The sequence below is a fragment of the Ascidiella aspersa genome, chromosome 2 (genome assembly GCF_963924565.1).
Source record: "Ascidiella aspersa chromosome 2, kaAscAspe10.2, whole genome shotgun sequence".
In the NCBI taxonomy this organism is placed as follows: domain Eukaryota; kingdom Metazoa; phylum Chordata; class Ascidiacea; order Phlebobranchia; family Ascidiidae; genus Ascidiella; species Ascidiella aspersa.
The window spans coordinates 7,026,708-7,050,010 of NC_139448.1; the positions used below are offsets into that span (position 1 = coordinate 7,026,708).

Consider the following 23,303-nt stretch of genomic DNA (forward strand, 5'->3'; position numbering starts at 1 on the left):
ATTGAGAATAGCTCACTAAGTGGCGTAATGTGTTGTCCGATTGCTTTCACCCTAATAAAACAATAGGTATATTTGAAATGCGTTAATTTAATAGCATTTGTTATACACCTTCAGAGGAACAAGTTGTCGTCTCTTCTCTATCAGAGGCATCTGTGTCAATATCAACAGGTTAGTGGTTAACATTATGAACGATAGAGGATATTGCACAAATAAACCAATTTTACAGGACACTTTTGATATTGCTACTTGGTTTGTTATTAAGATTAAGCGTGAAACCTAGTACGAATAATGTGCCTCAATATATATTAAAATGTAGAGCACACTGTTTTTCGAGTGACACTGAAACCGGGCTTGGGTTAAACAAATGTTACAAATCAGCCGTTTGTTTTCACATGGAGTATGGCTATGTGTAAACTGTGCGATATACAACTGACGTTGGTTTCAGCATTTGTTCATCGACTCATGTACGTGGTATGAAACTTCGATTCCTGCGCAAGCCGTTTCGATGTTGTGCAAATATTTGCGCAGTGCTCGCCCATACGTGCAAGGTTTATTTACATATTGTCGCAGTAGTTCAATAATCCTGAGAGTACAAACAAAAACTAAAGCTGTGCATTGGCCCATCTTATACATGGGAAGTCACAATTGCAAACAGTAGGAACAATATCGACATGTGTACGCGATTTTGTCTAACATTACATCTGTTGTCGATCACTGGTCAACACACATTATAGCGCCAATAAAGTGTCACTGGTTCGCGGATATTTGGATGCCTCACAATCCCAAAATGGCATGGCTTTCACCAATTGGCTTTATTTTTGAGATATTCCTTTGCTTTGCTAAAAAACTCAAATTTTGACATCGGTTTTCTCTTGATGCTACAACTTTTGAAATCGCATCTGTATTTTAAGAGCGTCCGTACCTTGCGATTTAGTGAAAGAAGGCAATCGTTTATGTAAACATCCAGCCAAATTAAAAAAATTGGCAGATTTTCGTTTCCCAAAACACATGGCGTAAAAATTCATTGGACGAAATTGCGCACAAACTGCTAATATATCGTTTGCGCTAGAAAAACATTTATTTTGTTGGTCAATGAATTATATTTAGTATGAAAAATTGGAGTGAAAATAATCATTTTCAATCACAACGGTAAAACACTTTACGTCTTAACTACTCTTTGATGAACTTTTAATATATCATTGTGAATGAACCAAATAGTTAGTAGAATTTTTTTGTAATTTTGTATGCTTTCAGAAACACAACAAAGTGAGTTCGTCGCCAACAGACCAACTCCAATACCTCGAGGTCAGTTTGGATATCTTTGTAAATTTTTTTTAAATTGAAAAGATTATGTTATTATAGGAATACATTATTCTTAATACTAAATTGTTGATACTGTTTACTCTCAAACGGCCCAATAGACAAAAAACAACATACAAAAATTGTGCACAGTTAAATGAAATAATGCATTGGTAACAACCAGGGGCGGATCTAGCATTAATTTTTTATGTATGAAAATTTCAGAAGTGACGTCATAAGCTATGTCATACTGAAATAATGCCTTTGTAACACACTGGGGCGCATCCAGCACAAAGTTTTGGCGCATGAAAATTTCAGTGATGACGTCATATGTTACGTAATAGCATAACATCAAAAAACAACTTATTATAAAACAAACTCTGTTGCCGATCGAATTCGTGCCTATAATTACAATTTAATCTCTTAGTAATATCGCCAGGCGACAAACACATTTCGTTTAAGTTGTTGTATTGCATATAATTTGCACTTTGTAAAGTTAAAATATTAACACCGCGACATTCCATAATATGCACAGAGCCTTTACGTACGACAAATTACGATTTTATTTGGTAATAGTTTGAATTAAATATAGTTTGTTGGGTTCATGGCCTGCCCCCCCACTTCCCTTGTCATTCCAATTACATAGTCATTTCAACATTGAAGATGAAAGACAATAGGACCGTTCGACTTTTTGAAAACATTTTGTTGTTTGTAAAATTTGTGTTGACAATTTACTGTTTATTTAGCATCGCTACGTCGAAAACCAGCCAGAAACACAGCAAAATCGACAAGAGGTGAGACGTACAAATCTACAAGTCTAACATTCCTTATTATCAAGTAATAAAATGTATTGATAAGTTTTTGCGATAAACCCTTTCACTAAATAATCACTGCAAAATATTTGCAGTTTTACAAAGGATTTCCACCAAAAATGTGTATGAATAAACCAAAAGTAAAAGTTACATTGTTTTGATAAAAGTGGTACATGATCTCCGATGATATCCATGAAAGTTTAAATAGTTCATAGTAGAGTCGAGAAAATAAAACAATTCATTTTATTTCTATAAATGCACGATGCTTCATTAGACCATTATCTTCGAAATTCCAGCGGTCCGATCGTGTATTAAGCCAAAAAAAACACAATTCTTTACCGTCATGAAAAAAAACATATATCCAAAACGCAAAGTGCAAAAGTCATGTAATTTTTTTTTAATTTTTTTAAAAACAATAAACGATTTTAATGGTGAAAATAACGGCCCAAATAGACGTTAAAAGCGACATGCTTTATTTTCAGGTGGCTACACCTCGCTCCTCGTTTTTGCTGCGCACCTTTTTATCTATCTTTTTGCGACGCTTGTTTCGCACGTTTTTTATCATTCTTATCATTTCTTGATGCGACCAAAGTGTGTATAAACGGGTGCAACCGATGTGGCCTTCATATCACTGATGATGGCATTAGAAATTGCCGAAGCGTTTTAAAATAAACCATGTCGCTTTTAACGTCTATTTGGGCCGTTATTTTCACCATTGTCGCTTTTAACGTCTATTTGGGCCGTTATTTTTCGACTTATGAACAGATCCGTATATAGTGTTCCAAAATAACGATTTGATATGACTCGGATAAGCACTAATAGCTGAGTAGTACTGAACGAGTACCGCTTGTCTACCCGATTGTAACACCGTTGTATTGACTCCGATCCACAAAATGGAGCACAACTAGTTTAAATCACTGTTTTCTGTGTGTTTTTGTCTAATTAACTATCACATTGACATGCTGGCATTTAGCTTCGTGTTATCTAAATGCAGCTGACAGCGGCACCATTGGTCGGGATGTAAAGACAATACGCCGAGAGTCGCTGGTGTTCCAAGAGGAATTCTCTGAAGATATGTATGGAAAAACTTACACAGGTAGAGGCATAAAAATATTTTTTGTTTTTTTCAGTGTTACCCGTGTTTGTGTTATTTAGCAATGGTTACGAACGAACTCAACTCGCTTTCAACCAGGGTTTAGGGAAATTGTGAGATAATGAATTATTTTTTAAAGTTAATTACGATTTCGTTTTTGTTTTAATTATTTTTACCATCTATGAACGATTCTCCTTTTGCATAGTAAGCCCGCGCTTGCCATTTTTTAAATAATGCAGTTAAATATGTAAGCGTCCGTTATGTGAACGGGCAAAACGGTAAAGAGTGGAATTTATTGACGAAATATGTAAGACAAAAACCCGTACTTTGTTTAATAAAATTTAAATACATTACCTTCATTACGAACTATTTTCGGACTCCTGCCATAAGACCGAGCGAGTTAAGAACAACAGCCACGTCAGAATAAAACACCATTCGGAATAAATCCAAAAAAAGGACTAATACATATTGGTATCACTACTTTCTGTATCGGAATAAGTCCTAAATCCAACGGAATAAGACCTAAAAGGTCAGAATCAGGGCCAAACAACACTTTAACAAACCCTAAATCCAACGGAATAAGACCTAAATGGTCAGAATAAGGGCCAAACAACACTTTAACAAACCCTAAACCCCACCACGAAGTACATTAATGACGCCCCTAATAATTTCATCACTAATTACCCACCAATAACCCCAAACGGGACCAAACGTCCGATGCCAAAACAGCGACGCCTTGAAGGCGCCAGTCAGACTATAAGGCGTCCAAACGCAATCACCAAAACGGCGATGCCAGACCGATGGCCCCCGATCGTCACATACCCCAACCACCAGGCTAGGGCGTTATTTTGGTCATTTAAGCCTTCTTAAAATTATTCAATAGATTTAGGACTTATTCCGATGAATTCAGGCCTTATTTCTATGAATTTAGGCCTTATTTCGATTAATTTAGACCTTATTCCGATTAATTTAGGCCTTATTCCGACAGATTTCGGTCTTATTCAGATGATTTTGATCTTATGCTGTACTGGATATTAGGCCTATTGCGTATTTGGCTGTATTACGTCGTTGGTCTTAATATAATGGTTTTATAGATTGTTTTGCTGTAGGTATTGTTGCTTTTTAGGTCTTATTGTGTGTTCCCCAATTTTCTTTATAGCACTTGGATATGGAAAAAATTTATGTTTCTACATTTCTTCAAAATGTACAGAAATGTGCGGTCATTTCAACATGTCTTTAAAATGCCTTTAAAAATGTGTGCACATTCTGCATATTTTTACACATTTTTGCTTGTAAATTTTTGCTGACATTTGTCTCTCAAAAGACGCTCTGTATTTGTCCAACAGGATGGTGGGGCGGATCAACACAGGTTGCCATTAAGAAATTCGAAATCGGAGCAAAGTCTTCAGAAGAAATTATTGCGCAAGCTAAGCTTATGTCGACCTTGCGTCACGAGAACGTCATTGTGTTTCTCGGCGTTGTCCCAAACGTGTCAAGCTGCATCGTGACCGAATATATGTTACACGGCACACTGTTGGACTGTTTAAAGCACGCTGAGGGGCACCAATTTACCATCACTGATCACATCAACATCGCGACTCAGGTAACGGCCCTTATAACCATCTTGTAGCACTAAATCGGCTTTGTTAGGTGTAAGCTAGTAACACACATTTAATTGGCACAAAACTATCCAGACTACATACTTTCTTTCTGTTTTCATTTCCAGCCTACCGGGCAAGAAGGACATTTTTGCAATATTTTATCTCTCTTGAGCAGATTGCGACCGACATTCGAAACCGGCAATAAACGTATTTTAATTTTGATTGTATCATAATAGCATAACCTTTTCCTCTAATATTTTTGCATCCCTGGTTTGTAAAACCTTTCTAGTTACCAACCTACAAATCTCTCGTACAGATTGCAACCGGCATGACTTACATCGAAAGGATGAACTACATCCATAGGGACCTGAGGGCGGGCAAAATCTGGGTTGGTGAAAACCTAATTTGCAAGATCGCCGACTTCGGAATGGCAAAACACACTGTGGACGGCATGTACATTGCTAAACTGGGTACGTTTCTACCCGTCGCATTTTTGCCAAATCGAATGCAGTAAGGTTTTATTTGAAAAGTTCACACAATTTTACCCACGTCTGTGAGGGCTTTTATCTTTCTGAAGTTCCTGAAATACGTGCTGTGAGGCTGTGAAGTCCTGGCACATTTCTGAAAGATATTTTGTAAACACAAATCAGAATACCAAAATAGTCTGCCAGCTTTTAAGTTCGTTAACTTCAACATTAAGGCAGTTAAAAAGATAAATTATGACATAGTCCGCCATTGGCGCACCTGTTTTCAATTTCAAGTTGCGTTTTTATTCACAATTATTTTTCATATTTTTTTCCCGTCATGTTGGCCTTTTTCAACAGATGTTGTTATTTTAAAGGTGCCCCCTATGCCATCAAGTGGACCGCACCTGAGTCAATCGAGCACGGCCAGTGCTCAATCAAGTCCGACGTTTGGAGTTTCGGAGTCCTGCTTACAGAAGTGGTCACCAACGGGAAACTACCCTACCCACGTATGTTGCCGAAAATAATATTAACTATAGAGGGTTTAGTCCTGAAGCTGAACAGACCAACTTTGTTCTATTTTGGCAAATAAGGTCAAACTGTAGTTGCGTTAAATACCGAAATCAGTTTCTCAATAAGGACTAACTTCGGTACTAGCAATACGATTAGCCAGTACGACTCCCGAAGTGGAAATATATTTCTCTAAGGAAAACAACTTTAATTTCGGATTTATTTTGATCTCATTCACAGGATGTGAAACCTGAACTCTTTGTCAATCTCAAATAGCACAACAGAAGATTGCTTTTTTAAACAAACAGTTTTTTTTGTTAAATGGAGTTATTATTCTAGTGGTTGTAGTGATGTAAACACAAGCATTAAGCTACAAATGTGTCTAAATCGGTGCAGGTACAAAATACAAATAATATACTTTACACAAAACGTGCTTCTTAGGGTCAAAGTCCTTATGCCTAAAGCAAAGTGCAACTCAAAACGATTGTCGAGGTAATCGGGCGGTATTGTGTTTTACAGGGGTCGACAACCACTGGCACGCGTGGCAAAAGTGGCACGCGAGATGATTTTTCATGGCACGCCAAATGATTTAACGCGCACGTTAAATCACCTTAAGAAAGTGCAACCATTACATCACTATTACATTATTAACATTCATTAAATCACTAGCACTAAGGCTAACTAAATGTTTGCACATAACTCCAGTTTGATCTGCAGTGTTCGTGTCACAATTTTTGCGTTTAACTGTTGTATCACATTTTTTGTGGGCGTTAAACTTGTTGTTTACGACTAACCGTTCTTATTACGTCACAATGCCCTAAAATTGGCGTAATGTATACTGCGGTAAAGCAGGGCATTCCACATTTAATGTTAGCCCTGTGTTTTTGTGCGACTGGGAAAGCAAGCGAAAAGCGAAGCTGATAGTTAATACTTCTAGTCTTCTAGGTATCGGCTGATAAGCGCCGGAGTATATTAAAAAATAGCGGGCACAATATTGTGTTTGTGACAGTTCGTTTTTTTTTCAGCACGGTTAGTGTATCTTTACAGAATTTAACTTCTAATATTAGGTTTAATTGCGCGTCTCCAAAGTTGCGTAAAATAGGTGTCAGATCACAGCAGCTGAATCGGGTAAGACTGCATAAAACCACCCGAGTTCGACGCGCGCTCATCCGCAATACCATGACCCTTATGAGTGAATTGCTGAATATCCATCTTATTTTAGTTACGTAAATCGGTGAAATACAGGTTGTAGAGTCGGAGCCGGACTCAAGACTCGATGAAATTGCACATTTGGCCGGAGTCATGTTTCAATCGACTCCGCAGCGTTGGTTGGCAGTGCAAAAACAAACATAGAAAAATGTTTGGCACGCGAGTTGTTGATATTTTGAAATTATTCATGAACTGGCACACTGTAGACGAAAGGTTGCTCACCCTTGGTGAATTATATTGTATGGAGTGACGTCTTACCTAAATATCAAGTCACGGTATCAAAAGCAATACGAGTTATGGGATACACATAGATCTATAGTGAGAGCAATTACACGATTGAATAGGGGGTCTTATAAAAACTATACGTTCAATTTTGTCATTGCAATTACGAACTTTTTTGGCAGAGATGACTAACAAAGAAACGTTCGAAAAGTTGACGAAAGGTTATCGGATGCAACAACCCAGGGGCTGCCCGGACTCTCTCTATAAACTGATGAGGCTTTGCTGGGACAAAACTCCCGAAAAAAGACCAACGTTTGAATACATCCAGGTGTTGTTTCGCGCTAGGCGTTTGAAATGTATTATAATTTATTCTAAATAACGTAAGTTACAAATGTATACAGCTTGATGTATAATTTCAATAGACATTTCATACTTATAGACAACAATTACAGTAAGAGCCAACAGACGGATCGAGTGTTTTTTAAAATACCCATAAATACAGCACTTTGTTTCATAAAACAGTCAAAACTATCTAGTGTAAAGCTATATTATGTTTTCTGGTTGCGAATCAATTTACGTCAAAAAAAAAATTAATTATGCAGTATTTCTTTCTATCAAAAGTTTGTTGAGTTTCATCATATGGCACCCAATTTTCGCATATGGTGTGCCTATTTCATTTCCGATTAACGAATCCGGCTGAAACAGTCCATCATTTCTAACTTTCTAACCATATCTTTTCAGGGTTTTCTGGACAACTATTTTACAGGCGTCGAGACTGCATAGATGACGCCATTTACATAACATGTTGACGATGTACTTATTGTATAAAGTTATAACATGAAAATCGTACATAAATTCAACCTCGTTTAGAAACGCTGTTACTGATCATAAGATTAAAAATACATCTTTGGTATATTGCATTTATTCTTTAATAAATTCATTTTGTATAAATCGTTGTCTGTTTGCAAATTTAACTTGAAAAATTTAAAAATTCTGGATATATATATTTAAAAACATTTTTACGTGTAACATTACCTATAAATAACATTAAAATAAAACGAGTGTATAATGCATGTAAAAAGAATGTTCCAATAATTATTACTGAACTGTATTCGATGCTCTTTAAGCAAATATCCACAAGGTTAATTATTAATTTAGTAATTCGTTGTTTCTTGCACTACGCGCTGTCACCCTTCGTTGACTGTACTATTATAGTACGGGAAATATCGCCAACGCATAAGAACTGACTTAATTTGCGCATAATTGTACCTTTGTGAAGTTACAAATTTAAACTGCTTTGGCAAATATTCCAAAGTGTTTTTTTTTTTCTGTTAAATTTGTTGCAACATTCGCTGAACAGGTTCAGATTCGTATACAGGAGGGTATTAGGTGTATGATTTTAAAACAATTTCGGAATGGACGCTAAACACAAAAAATGTACATATAATGAAACTTTGATGCTCGTGCTGCAAATTCTTTTCGAAGTTGCGCCAATGTTTACACGTGGGCCGATGTTTGCACGCAGGAATAGCGACAGCCACGGTTTCGGTGAATTGTGGCGCAGTTCGTTAATAAGTTATGAAGCCTCACCCATCGCAATTATGATTGTATGGGCCTCAGCAATACGCACAATCAGAATAGGACAACATCATGTCGTATAGCAGGGAACAATAAAACGTTTTCAAATGTTGTCCAATTTGGCAATCGTTTAAATATCATCTAAGTGTAATGAATTCGCGTACAAACCATTACATTTCATGTAGTGCAAAATAGGTATCATGTGATGTTCATATCTTAGATAGCTCGAATATCGACTTTTACGACTTTGAAATCTATTTTTTACCAATATTTGTCTCATTTAGTAAACAATTAAAACTTTTTGTGGCCTTACCACATTCACAATCTTTGTAGATTTTTACAAACAACACGTAATTGCATCAACTAGATAATTGGTCGTGAGTTGCTTTTTATAGAGTGACGACACAACGCTATGAGGCTATGGCCACAAAAATACAAATATATTACTTGAGGCTGAAAATACTCTTTTGAATTCGTCAAAACACAAAATGGAAGACGAATAGCGCATAGTGCGAAAATATTTCCATTTTACATACTTAAAGTTAGCCCAAAATATAGCTTTTGCGTAAGGTCGCCGTTTCTCATAAATGTAACTTATACCCTTAATTTGTCGAATCTCTAACAAAGCAACATTCGTTTTTGCCATCTTACTGATATTATATACAATTTTTAAGTTGTTATTTGCTATTAAAATTAGGGTGATCCAGACATTTTTCAAGTTTTAGAGCGTTGGCAGACGTGGCTTTTAACAACACAACTTACAACAATTTTGTTTAAGCTACAAAGGAAAAGTTGGTGGTCGATAATCCGCTTTGTAGGACGCGAAACGAGTCAGATGAAAAAGAAACTGTGGCCAATCCGTTGTACGGGTCATCAACGCACGACCGGCCGAGTTCAGGGCAAAGTTTTACTCATCAATCGAAACCTATAGTGAATTGTACTCGCAAGTTAAAAAATAAAACGTTACGAAGATTAAGAACTCATAATCGATGTGGTGGTTTCGACAAGTAAATTGTCAATTTGCTTAAAAAAACGCCAAATAAACCGCACTTTTGTTTGAAAAAGTTACAACCTGGATTTGAGACCAGATACACTCTGTCCCCTTAAATGTAAATAGTGATAACATAAATGCGTTAAATGATAGAAATATATCCAGGAAAAGCAATATAACGTTGCCTTATGGTTTTAATCATAAGCACTTATTCAAAAAGCAACCAGATTAAACGAAAATATTTCGTTTTGCTTGATATATTTGTGATAATCTGCAGATTAAGTTTTTAGTCCGCGCAACCAAACAGTTTAATTAAACTTTTATTTTTGTAAAGACTAAGATCCGTAATATCGTCGAAGATGCCTCTGTTGTATCGACTACAATCATTATTAATTGTATTTTTTTTATTTTGCGAAGTAAAACATCTTCAAGCAAAGAATACACATAAATAATTTTGAAAATAGAAATTAATTTAGCGTTTTTAATCGAGGAAATAAGATGAATAAAATTAAACAAGTAACACCAGCCAAATGGAACACTGATGTTATATGCCAAGGCGTTTATAATTCTAAGTTTCCCATATGAAAAGTTATAAGAGGCCTAAATAAGCGTTCCGCCAAATATTTTTGGACCAAAAGTAAAATAGTTCTGTCGAAAGTTTACAACCGCAGATTGTGAGTAAGACCTATTTCAGTTAGGCCTTTCTTTTAGAAACCATTTAGCGCTCCTAAACAATTAAGGGCTAGATAATGAAAGGCTGTCTGAACAAAAGAAAGTGTAGTCGTTTCATAATTTCCTTGTCAGCAGCTATTTGTATTCACAGCACAATGAAAATGTGAACGATTGCTTTGTCTTTGGAGTCAGCTTTGACAGTAATGCATTTAAACAGGCCTTGAAAGTTTGAAGAAACAAGGAACTTAGTTTGTTAATTTCAGTAAAAGGCTTTTGAGGTGTAACTTGTATATTTATGTTCAATTTTTGACTGTTTGTGAAAGAGCCAACAAATGTTTGTTATTAGTGGGGGACACGGCATAAGCGCTTAATGGTGACTTGCTGTATAATAATTCTAGCCTTGTGCTGTATTTTGAGTGAAACCTGTGCTATCGGTTGGCAGGAGTACAACAAGACTAAATACTATGTTGAAGACCAACAAAAGGCAACGTACAACGAGGCACATAAGAACTGTAGCGACAAACACTCAACTTTAGCTAAAATTGACTCTGAAGAGATTCAAAATTTCCTGCTGAACACCAGAGGTTCGTAAATTGCTGCTGTTACGTTTTGGTTAAACCGTTTAACATACAATTATGTTCAGGAAATTATTACATTGGCCTTAAACGAAAAAAACGTTCCAGCCATGAGTTTCGTTGGTTCGACAAATCAAGATTGTCATGGGAAAATTGGGAGGGAGGAAAACCGAGAAATCAAACCGGAAAAGATCACTGCGTTATTATCGTTGTTACACGTTCCAAGAAAAGATTCTGGAACAATATTTCATGCAACGGAACATTCCACTACATATGCCAGCAAAGAGGCATCGGTACGTCGTGTGCAAAGTAGAATAATTTAAGGTTTAACTAAGAAGTCGATATTTTGGTCGTATAAGTGCATAACATTCATGCTGATCTAAATCAGCAGTTGGATTCGGCAAAGTTTAAAAGTTAAAATATCATAACGTTGTTTAAGATAGTAATAATTTTTAACCGTACTTATACATTTTGATTGAAACTAAAGCCGTTGAGAGTACTTTCTGAATGATACTGTCTTTGACAAATTCACATTGAATTAAAAAAAACGTTCGATTCTGAGTAGGCCTATGACCATAGGTTTTAAAATCATTTGGCCCTCGCCCGTCTTCGGGCGAGAAATAACCTGCTAACAGCAATACTTATATTTTGGCATGCATACAGAACCCATTAAGACCACTTTTACCACTAAAAGTACAATGGTAAAACCAAAACCTTCAACAATTCGCGCCACCAACATTCAGGCCGCGATCGTAAATCCTAACAGTTATCCGACCCGTGACGGACAGATCTTATAGTTAACCAACCCTTTCTAAAAATGTTTGGTGATCCTAATCTATTTAATAGTGTAATAATTCCAGTAGGTAGCGGTAAAGTTCGCTCAGTAAGGCTCAACAATTTATTACAAAACACAATCTAGTGTATTTTAGGCCCATTGGTGTTGGTGAAGGCGTATATGTCCTTTTTTAGTGTATAGAAATCCATACACCTGTAATGCATATAGACTGCTTAGTTTTGCGTTTTAAGAAACCGTTTCTCTTGGAAAATGATTTAGATGTTTTACATACTAATTTAAAATTTTGCTGTCTTTTGAAAATTTCTGGGCGTTCACTTTAAACCCAAACCTAAAGTAAATTAGTACTGAAACCCGAATGTGAGTTATTTTATAAGGGTGAATTTTAGCAATAAAAATTATTATTTCTCTATCGACCGTTTTTTTCCGAGAACATGTCAAGTTTTCCTAGGTTCGGTTGCTTACAAATACAATCGTAAATCATGTGCCCAGTGCCCATCATAGTGAGTGCTTACAATGGATAACAAAAGACTTAAATCGACAGATTTCGTCGCGATTACGTTCGAATTTTCTATATGCATGGCTGTTAGTATAACCAACAGCAATAGTTACATTTTTCCATTATAGAGCCCATTAAGACCACTTCCATCACTACAAGTACAACAGGGAAACCAAAACCTTCGCGAACCACAAAGACTAGAAGACAACCAAAAACAACCATTCGCACCGCCTCTCCTGGCATCACCTTTACATCAAGCGTCATCTCCACAAGCAAAACTGAATCTATCAAGCCCACAATAATCGCCACCAACGGTAAATCAATTCCCCCTCAATCTCGAACCCTACAAACTGGCCGAACACGACTGACTTCAACTTCAACGTTCCAAGCAGCACAAACAGGTGTGAAAATCAGGAATATATGCCGCTGACACGATCTGCAGTGATCAAGTCTTATGGTTGGCCTATTCCATAGGTCACTCACGGGCCGCTGGCCAGATATTAATTTATTCAAATAAGATGAAGTTTATTGAAAGCTGAATCTTTTATTGCATATTATAGTTACTTGCATTTCGTTTAAATAGTAAATGAAGTTCGACAAAATATTTATATCCAAACTCGTGATGAAAAATCCTAAGAGTTATCAAGCCCGCGATTGTCAGGCCTTCCAGTTATCCGGACAGCGATGGTCATTTTTAGGCCCATAGCTGTTTATAAGGCATATAACGCATTTAAGGAACCAAAAACGATATCTCAAATTTATTTAATGTTTCTCTCTCTCTCGAAAATGATTTCAATTTTAATTCATGTTACTTTCGGAAAATATGTTTTAACACACCAAAATGAAATAGTTGCTGTATCTTTGACATTTTCGTACGTTCACTATAACCATGAAGCCAATGCCCATACTTTCCTTACAGCATCAGCTGAAACGTCGACGTCCAGCACCAAACAAAGTGAGGGTACGGTTCCAGTTACATCCCACGCTGGGAAACAACCCTTGTCAACCGGGGAAACTACCGGTTACGAGAATGTGCCCACTACTCAGGCTGAAACAGGTTTTTTACAACTTTTAAATGTCTGGCAAGCCAACTTTAGGTTTCTAAGGTTTAAAACAACAAAAATAACATTGTTAATGAGCTACAAGATTTCTTTTTCAAGTGTAAATTATTTTAGTGTGTTACTGAAATACAATGTTACCACTACAGGTAGAGTTATGTTTCCAAAAGTTCCATGGATGTAACAAGCATCTATGCATTATGGAAGTTTATTTTATGCAATTGCTGCAGTGGTCGTGATCTTTTGAAAGACCTTCGTAAGATTATTTGTTTTGTATTTAAGGATCAACGTCCATCATCGTAGGAGTAATAGTCATTGTGCACATTCTGTTTGGCATCGTCGCTCTAATCGTATACAAAAGGTATAATAAACAAATGTATCTATGCATAGGCCATGAAATTTTTTTAGGTTATGAATTTGTAATCTATATTTATTCGCTTGAAGTTTTACAAATAAACGGTTTATCTGTTTCCTGAAACTTGCATTTTACATTTTTGCTTGACGACCTCATAATTGAAAGTATTGTTTTACAGTCGAACTCGCACATCAACATATAGACAGCAATCTCCGAACTTCGGTTTGACAGGTATTTCGTGTTTGCTGTACAGTAATACAATGTATACTATAAAAGGATAACCCTTCTATGAGGAAATATCACTTCACCCTCGTTTGATTCTTAAGAGAGATTACGCCGCGACTTAACAAAATCTGAGTCAGCAGTTCCTATAAATACAGGAAGCGACGGGGAAGAAAGACTATTCAAATACATAAACGCTTAGTTTCGCATGAATTGTTATATATATATAAATATTCTAACCTCACAATAGCAAGCCTTTGGCGAAAGGAATTATGATTCAAGCTATTTAAATCAATTACTTTAGCAGTGTCAATTAATTACAACCAGCTGCAGATACTGTAGTGTAGACTATCAAAAATTCGTAATATAATAAAAACATCCTGGAAGTGTTGTTTTCAATTGGGCCATAGTCGAGCTGTCGTGTGACTATGTTATACAATGTATTATAATTACACAAATAATTTACATTTCGCCATGTTTCCTATATGCCGATTTGCCCGCCTAACAGTTTCTAGTCTTCTTTTTCGAAAAAGCCAACAAACAGTCAACATATTTTGAAAAACACTGCAGTCTATAACTTAAGCTCTAATTAGAAATGACCCCAATTTTTTTAAAGACGAACCGAGAGTTGTTATTGGACCAGTCATGGAGATGTCGACAATTTACCCAACCAGCCACGACCAACCTGCAATACGAGGCGACGGATCCGGCCAAATAAACGCTCCAGCTTCTTCGACGAACCAGAATCCCGCTGATTTGCCTTCCGATGAACAGGAAGCGACTTGCTCTAACAAACCAGAAGGTAAATTGATTTTCGCTAACTTTGTAAAGGAAGTTTCGATCAACTGATTCGAAAGCAAGAATCATTCTTTAACATTTTATTCTCTGCTTGAGACTCGATTCAAACAAACAAATTTTTAGCTAGGTCGTAATGGTGTATAAAGCCAGTAGAACGTTAATGTAAGCTGGTAAAATATTTAAATAATAGACAAGATTTTTTTACAAGAAAACAGCGAACAAAATGCGTAATAAAAATTAATCTAGCATTAAAATACAGACAATTATCTCAATACGTGAATTTAAATCAAAGCAATTTTGTGGCAAAAGTGAAATATTTAACGTATTTAAGTATTTAAGATTTGTTTGAAACTTAAATGTTGAAATAAACTCAGGTAACAAGCCGTATTAACCCCAAGATAAATAGTAAAACCTTCTGAAGTAAATTTGAATAAAATTGTAAACTGAACTACAATTTATTGAAGCTGACCGTTTTTATTGCATAGGTGTTTATATTTTATTCGTTTAAAAAATTATATTCTAGTCAAAAAATTCGCCGTCCAAATTCATAAAAAAAAACTGTAATTCATTAAGATGAAAGTTTTATATTGAAGTGCAAATATCAATTTTATAATATAGAGTTGCGCGAAAAGCGTCTTCTAACAAAAATATCTGATTATTTTCTTGATTCAGAAAACTGCGTACCAGAAATGGTCGACAACCCGCTTTACGGTGAAGGGAATGAAAACGAATCCATTGTCAACCCACTCTACAATTCCTATTTGCGAGAACAACCTAGTTTATCTGAACCAGGACCCCTAAATCAATCGTCTACCCCCGAGGATTTGTACGCCAAAGTAAAAAAATGAAAAAAGTATTTTACTGCAAGAAAAACAATTCTGCTTTAAAATTATGGTCGAAAATGAACCATTTAAATAACCCTGTTTAAATCGGGCAGATTTCACCAAATAACACCACTTTCTTTGCATCCAAATTTAAAAACTTTGGAAATTGATTTTGTCCTAAATTACGATGCGTTTGTAGTTAAATCGCGCTTTTGAGAATTCAAGCGACTAAAAACCGTCGATTTTACAGGGTTAAACTGATATATCGCTAATTATAGGTTGTATATATATTTAATTGTGTTTGTAAAATGTTCGAATTTCTGTATATATTTCAAGGCAATTTTGTTTGGGTCATGACAATTTTTTTAGAGAAGAGGTTACAAAATTACGTCAAAGTGTGATGACATAAAAAGTACCCTTATAACACCACACAGTTCGTTTATCTTGTTTGCGTGGTGTACCAGCAGTATATTATATCTAACTGTATTTAACAAAAAATGTGTCTTTTTAAAATATTTCGTTCAAATTTTTGTCGTAGAATAAAAGCCATAAAAAAAGGAAAAGTAAAAGTCAGCAATGTGATTTAACGAGAAACGAAGCCATTAAACATGAATGTCTGACTAACAACTAGAAATTCGGTGGTTCTTATAGCAATTATTCTTCAACTTTTTCTTCTACAAGTTCGGCGTCGAAGTAAGATTTTTTTTTAATTTTAAGATTTTTCCTGTAGAGAGAAATCTAATTTTAATGCATTGCATTTTAATGAAGACTAGATATCAGACTAAGTGTTTATCTAAACCTTTAAGCAGTGGTTCTTAAACTTCTTTGTCGTGAGGCATAGTAAAAAATGTAAAACTATTAGTGGCAGGCTTGCTGCTAAACAAAATTTTAGCTCAAAGTCCATACCTATACCGAAAAACAAAATATACATACGGAAGGTTGGACATTACCTCCTTGGTAAAATATTTTGGACAGGGCGAATCTACGTTTCTACCACATTTTACTTAAACGTTGAATATCATAAGGTTAACTTACCTACATGCAGAAAAGACCGCAATCCACTGTTTTCCAGTTTATTACCGCATTCCTCCAATAAACATTGTTTTCCTACCACATCTGAACAGAGCATTTTAGGAGACATTAAAGCTTATATGATATCTTATAACATACTAATAATATGTAATAACTATATCATGTCGTAACACATCGTCATTAAATAAACAACGCACTATGTGCCCAATAATATACAACATTAACAATCAGCTTTCGAATACAGAAATTATTACAAGTATCCACAAACTTGTGGCGTGCAAAGTCGAAAGTAAAACCTGCTTTTTTGAGTTAAAAATAAATATTTCGCCATCATTGTATCGCATTGTTCTTGATGACAAACAGATTTGGAGTTTCCTTCCAGTCTTAAACATGCCTTTTTTAAACTACACTTTGATTAACAAAGAAAGAGTCCAGCCAATGATTGCTTAAAGGCGACGAATTACACGCGCGGCGTTTTAAAAACGTGGGACCTAAAGATTTACAACGCTGCGCCAAATTACAGTTTTGTGACCTGTAGTGTCATTCTCATTGGAGTTTAAATGCGAAAGTTATCTCAATTTATAATAATCAGCAACGATGCGCTCGTGAAAATTTGTTCAAAATTTAGATCTGTATATTGCGCGTATACGTTTTGCAAGTGTCTGGTATAGTGGTTATATATTAGAACGCAGTGTTAAACTACGACCAACTTGCGTACTTGATATGTCGCACGTCAACATTTTGCTATACAACAAAGCATCAAAACTGTTAAATGTTCTTGTGCAAGTCTTACCTTAAGTCCTTTCTAGCATTATCGGCGATTTTCTGTATATTTAACACCGTTAACCATTAAGACGACTTTTATGTCCTCTAAAGATGGGTACATATTCAACAATTGAACTATAGAAGCAAAATTCATGCTATAGCTAAAGTAATTATAATATGCAATCGACATGACTTGAAAAGATTTTAACCAGATTTTTATTTATTAAACATATTTTAACCGTTGTATTGAACCAAGTATATCCCTCAAAAAGCAATTAGTCGACTTGTGATACGTATGAGTCAGCGCTGTAATAGTTTTGGTGCATGATTAGTTTAGAACTTTAAAAGAAAAACAACGTTAACATACGGATTTGTCATGGAATTTGTCCTCGTCCTAGGGTATGTAATAACATGTTTTCAATGGTATTATACTTTCAACCGCAGGTTCGAATAAGTCCTAAGTCCGTTTTGTATATGCTCAAGTTTGTGTCTGCTGTATTTTCTTCAATAAATCATTGATAGCATATAACACCGAATATAACCAATATTGATGTATGAACTTGGGTGTATGACCTTAAACATATAGTCGCAGAATGGGTATTAAATCATTTTCTATAGTTGTTCATAATATCCGTCGATACGTGAGTTTTAAACTGTTATAGTTACGAATCCTAGCTAATTAATATAATAGTTATTATATGTCCCCTTAGATAGATTCTTAAAACGATAATTGCAAATTACTAAAATTGTAATTGCCTTTTACTCAGATTTAAACGCTCTTTTTTAACACGGCTTTACAAATATGGTTCGCCAAAAAATAATTTAAATCCTTTAATTGACAAATTTCTGAACCTTGGATCAAACTTCTACGACTTTGTAAATTGAAAAGAGTTATAGTTAATCATTAACAGTCATGTACAGCGGAACTAATATTTTTCGCGTAGGAAGAGTAAAAGTGATATGCCAGCCATTTCAGACTCATTCAGAAGCATATTTGTCAACGGATTACACATGAATAAGAACAGCATCCTAAAAAAGTGAAATTTAAATGATTGTTGGGTTTAGATGTGAATAGTAAAAAGGTGATGAAACATGGCGGAAAGGCCTCCGGTAAGTTTATGCTGTTTCTTGATTCGATCAATTGTTTGCGATATGCTGGGTTTAATTTAGCAAAACTTAAGATGATAACACACAGAATAACTTTATTATTGTTATTAAAATTAGAGGAGATGCTATTGCCAACCACTTGTCGAATAATTGTATAGTATTTTATATATTGTTACGGTTGGAAGAGTTGTTATTTTCCAATTGTAATGTGTTTGCATTCCACAAACTAAGTGTTTATTCACTATATAGGTTGTGTCTTTTGGCGCATAAATGGTTGGAGGTTTTAGATTTCAAACCATGCAGGAGTATCGTTGGTATTTTTATGTCGTAAATTGATAAGCCATCATCGTGCAAACTTTTAATTACTAATCATTTATATGAACTCCTAAACGATTAATAGTTAACCTGATAGAAAATGTACTAACCATGTAATTGCAAACGCAAAAGCATTTAAACACCAACATTTAAATAACATTATGGTTCTACATAAAATAGTGAAAATTTATTATTTTACAAATTCATTTTGAAGTCAATGCCTATTTTATCACGGTCAGTTGTTGTGTTTTTCTTTTTTATGATATCAACATCGCAACACTTCACATTTACAAAAATAAGTTTTAACCTATTAATGTATACAAACCCAATAAGTATAAATCGACGCCATCTTTGCAAGCATGTTTTTAAAGTTTGACTTTGGTATACATTTTCAAGCTATACGTGGTATCCGACTCTCCGTGCATAGGGTACCTAACGTTAACTAGTTTGAGTTGCCTCAGGCTTAATGAAAACCGTATGGACTTCTTGGACTTGTCAAACTACATGTCACATAAACGATTGTATTTCGCGTTCGCAGGTAACGTTCTCATCGAAGGTTGAAATTCTCAGTGCCAGTGATTTTACGACCAGCAAAGACGATACTGACTACCTGGGATGCGGCGGTTTCGCAGCTGTTCGGTTGTGTCGCCATTCGAGGCTAGGCCGGGTTGTTGCCAAATGCTTTACGGTTACTGGAACAAAAGAGGAGATACGAAAACGCCTTAACGAGTAAGAATGTTGTTTGCCATGTGACGCGTTACCCGCGCCAATTCCGGTCGTTTATATACATGTATTGTTCCGGGCTAAGATTTGTTTGCATGACAGGTCAATTACGGGACGGTAGTTGTGATTTTAGGGCAATTAAAAATCTATTCGAAAAACCTTGCAGTTTAGCTAAATTTTGCTCATGTTTGCAGATATTTTTCATTTACTTAACATGTATAGTTTTACCTCATCAGTTTACCAGTTTTGCCAATATTTACCAGACTACAATTATATATTAGTGGCATACTTAGCAGCAGGAAAAACTTGCAATAAAAAGTTCGCTTTAATACCGTAATTCACATCGTAACAACCTTTACACGGTCCCTTGAACAAGTTTGAAGTTTACACTTGAAACTTAGCGACGGTTCAAACAAACCATTACAAATTACAATGTGCTGATTCTAAGTTTTGTATGCTAATGATTAGGAGTTTCATATGCTATTGATTCTAAGTTTCATACCGGCCGAACTGTGCCTTAACAAACTAAAACACTACCTTTGAAGCATATTTTGCAGAATTAAAAAAAAGCCTTCCGTGACAAATACCTTAATATAAATATTTTTCAATCCCGATATGTAAGATAGCTGTACCAGTATTCAAACTTCAACTCGGCATTACGCCCACGTACAATGGCAAACAAACTATTGCTTATGTGCTATGTATATTTGCTTAATATGTTTGGGCAAGCTCCTTTGGTATGAGGTTAATTGCAACTCAGGCGTTGCTTGATGTTATAATTTGTAATTTACACTGTATTTCCCAGCGTAAAACGAGAAGCAGATGTGCTGGTGCGAATGATTCACCATCACATTGTGAAAATCCATGGCATCACCAACTGGGATGGCAACATTACAGCCATTATGCTTGAATACGTTGAGTGTGGGAGTCTGGATCGCTTGATAAGATCAAACCATGCGCTCAGTTGGCAACTGAGACACCAATTTGGTCGTCAACTCACCTCAGCCCTGTGCTACCTGCACAACCATCCAGACGGGAAGGTATTTTACCACGGCGATATCAAGCCAGAAAACGTTCTTCTTGACCGGCACCTGAACGTAAAACTGGCGGACTTCGGGTCTGTGAACATAGTCAAGGCCTCCGGGTGGAATTCAACTACTATAGACGTGGTTGCGACTACACAACATACATTGTGTTACTCGGCGCCTGAAATGCTCAGATGCCAAAATCCGGGACCACCTGCTGATATTTTCAGGTGGGCGAAATATAACTATGCCGAGAGTAAGGAAGCCGATAATATCGGATCTGAGCCGATACCGATGATAAGAAGCACTCGTCCGATAGTAGGGCGGTGCCGATCCGATATCAAATTAATATGAAATTTTTACCTTCATTCTTGTTCCAAAGCAGCGATAGCACCTTGAAAGAAAATGTTATTGAAGAACAGGATGTCAGTAACTAAAGACAACTAAATTTTCAGTAGAAAGAGAGTGGCCCAAATAATAGATAAAAGATTCATTCTTTTATTAGCAAACGTTTCGGCAATTTATTTTGCCATCATCAGTGCAGTAAGTGAAACGGTCTAGATTTGCAGTTAGTGAAACGGTCGAAACGTTTGCTAATAAAAGAATGAATCTTTTATCTATTATTTGGGCCACTCTCTTTCTACTGAAGATAATCAACAGATCCGTGTTTAGTGTTCACAACTAAATTATTATGCTAAAACAACTTTTGGCCCAAAAACCATATATTCTTTAACATTCCAGAAAAAAAAATATTCTTTTAACATTCTAGAGCAATGGTCGGCAAACTTTTTTGTCGCGGCCCAAATTACAATTTTCAGAGCTATTGGAAACCACTACGAAAACAGTGGCGGATTTCGGATATTTGATTTTGGGGTAAAATATTACACGGTGCCGTGATGCCCAACACACTGACATGTTATTATGTAAAACATACTATAAAACGAAGGTTACCCGCGCGCAGCGCGAAAAAAAATTGTTTACGCATATAGTTGGCAAAAAATATAGTCCGATAGGCCCTCAGGGCCTTATTTGGCATGTGGGCGTTTCTAAGCTCAGTCAATTCAAAAATTCTTTCCACACCAACTTTTAAATAAAGTGCAATAAATTTACGGCTTTCACGTGGCCCACAACTACATAAAAACACTAAACCATCCAAAAGTAACTCGCGGCCCGCTAAAAATGGCTCTGCGGCCCACAGTTTGCCGACCACCGTTCTAGATTATAGTATTGAAGTCATGTGGCATCGGATCTGATCAGATCACGATATTTTTATCTAAAACATCGTGTATCGTTAGCTGAATAAATATATTGGATATTCTTAGCCGAAAAAAATTAAGATTTATATTTGGCCAGCCAAATCTCAGTTTTACTTTTTAATTGGCAGTTTTGGAATGTTTCTTTATGAATTGATCACGCGAACGAAAGTCTACACGGAGGTCCAGAACCAACATATTCTAGGTGGGATGATTATGAATGGCATCAAGCCAGACACCGCCAAAATAGATGAGGTCAAGGAAACGTTAGCGGAAGAAAGAGATCGAAAGATTTTTGCTCTTTTGGTTAACGTAATGAAGAAATGTTGGAATAAAGACGCAAAAGAAAGACCAACTTCACTGGAAAGTACGAATTTACATGTATAAACAAACGTTCATGATACCTTTATTTTATCCAGTTTGTCTGTGCTAATCATATACATAAAATTGTAACTTTTTACAAGTTATAGAATAGACAGTTAAGATGCACACACATGTGCAAACAACAACTGTGATCTATCGCCCTTCTGAAGTAGTTTTTTTAACGATAACGGGTTATATATCAGTTGTTAGAGCGACGTTTTCGGTATGGCCAAGGTCGTGAATTCGAACCTCACCGCAGGCTAGCTGCTTTCTGTTCTTGCGTTGCTTGTATAACTATCTTGACTGACGGAGTAGGTTAGTCTATTGATAACTTATCGAGTAATACAATAGGTTGATAACTTTACATTTCACAATGTACGTAAATCTTTTAAATGTCACTCCAACCCGCCTTTAAAATTGCAGTTGGAAAAAAATTAGAAATTTCCAACGAGAAGCACTCTGATTTGGAAAAGGAGAAAAAGGAAATTTCAAGGCAGTTGAGGCGACATCGCAGATCATCTGGACATGTCACAAAACTATCAAATTTTGCTCCGCGTTTCATTGAAGCCCCCAACGCACCCACAGTTTTACTTGATGAGAACTGTAAGTAATAACCTTATTTCAAATATTTGCAACCGATAAGGTTACTATATTTGACCCGTTGAATGAATTGCTATTCTAAATGAATTCTAAAAACATTGATGAAACTAATAGGTTATAATCCTAGGCATTCAGAAAATAAGTTATAAACTACAAGCAGTGTAAAGCAGATTGAGTATAATTACCCTCTATACATCCTTGACGGTCTTTGTTTAAACGCAGGAAAAACACTGTTCATCGACCAATATGTTTTCTACAGCATAAAGCTTTACAACATATAAGTATTTATTTTTGCAGTGATATGTTTCGGCGCTTAAATCAAGGGAATGATATTGGAGAGAGTGTATTATTTTTCAGGCAATTTATATTTTCCATCGCGCGTTGCTGCCAAGCGTTGTTGGTTAGGTAATATTTAACCGAAGTTCAAACATATTTGCGGTTAACTTTACTACGGCCAGCACTGGAAGAAGCATAACAAAAGCTGAAGTTTAAAGAAAACTAAAGCATGAACGTTTCACGTATGTCCAGTGGTGGGATTCAAATCA

General features: G+C 35.9%; 1 protein-coding gene across 1 annotated transcript; it reads left to right on the top strand.

The window, feature by feature from the left end:
• Positions 1-10,277: 10,277 nt before the first annotated feature.
• LOC146163343 (uncharacterized) lies at positions 10,278-15,933 on the top strand. Its single transcript, XM_083380455.1, has 9 exons — positions 10,278-10,295; positions 10,894-11,035; positions 11,095-11,319; positions 12,447-12,719; positions 13,238-13,375; positions 13,659-13,737; positions 13,910-13,962; positions 14,570-14,755; positions 15,424-15,933. Exons 1-9 carry the CDS (start codon positions 10,278-10,280, stop codon positions 15,597-15,599), a joined length of 1,290 nt encoding a protein of 429 aa, XP_083236581.1. The 3' UTR covers positions 15,600-15,933.
• The last annotated feature ends 7,370 nt before the right edge of the window (positions 15,934-23,303 follow it).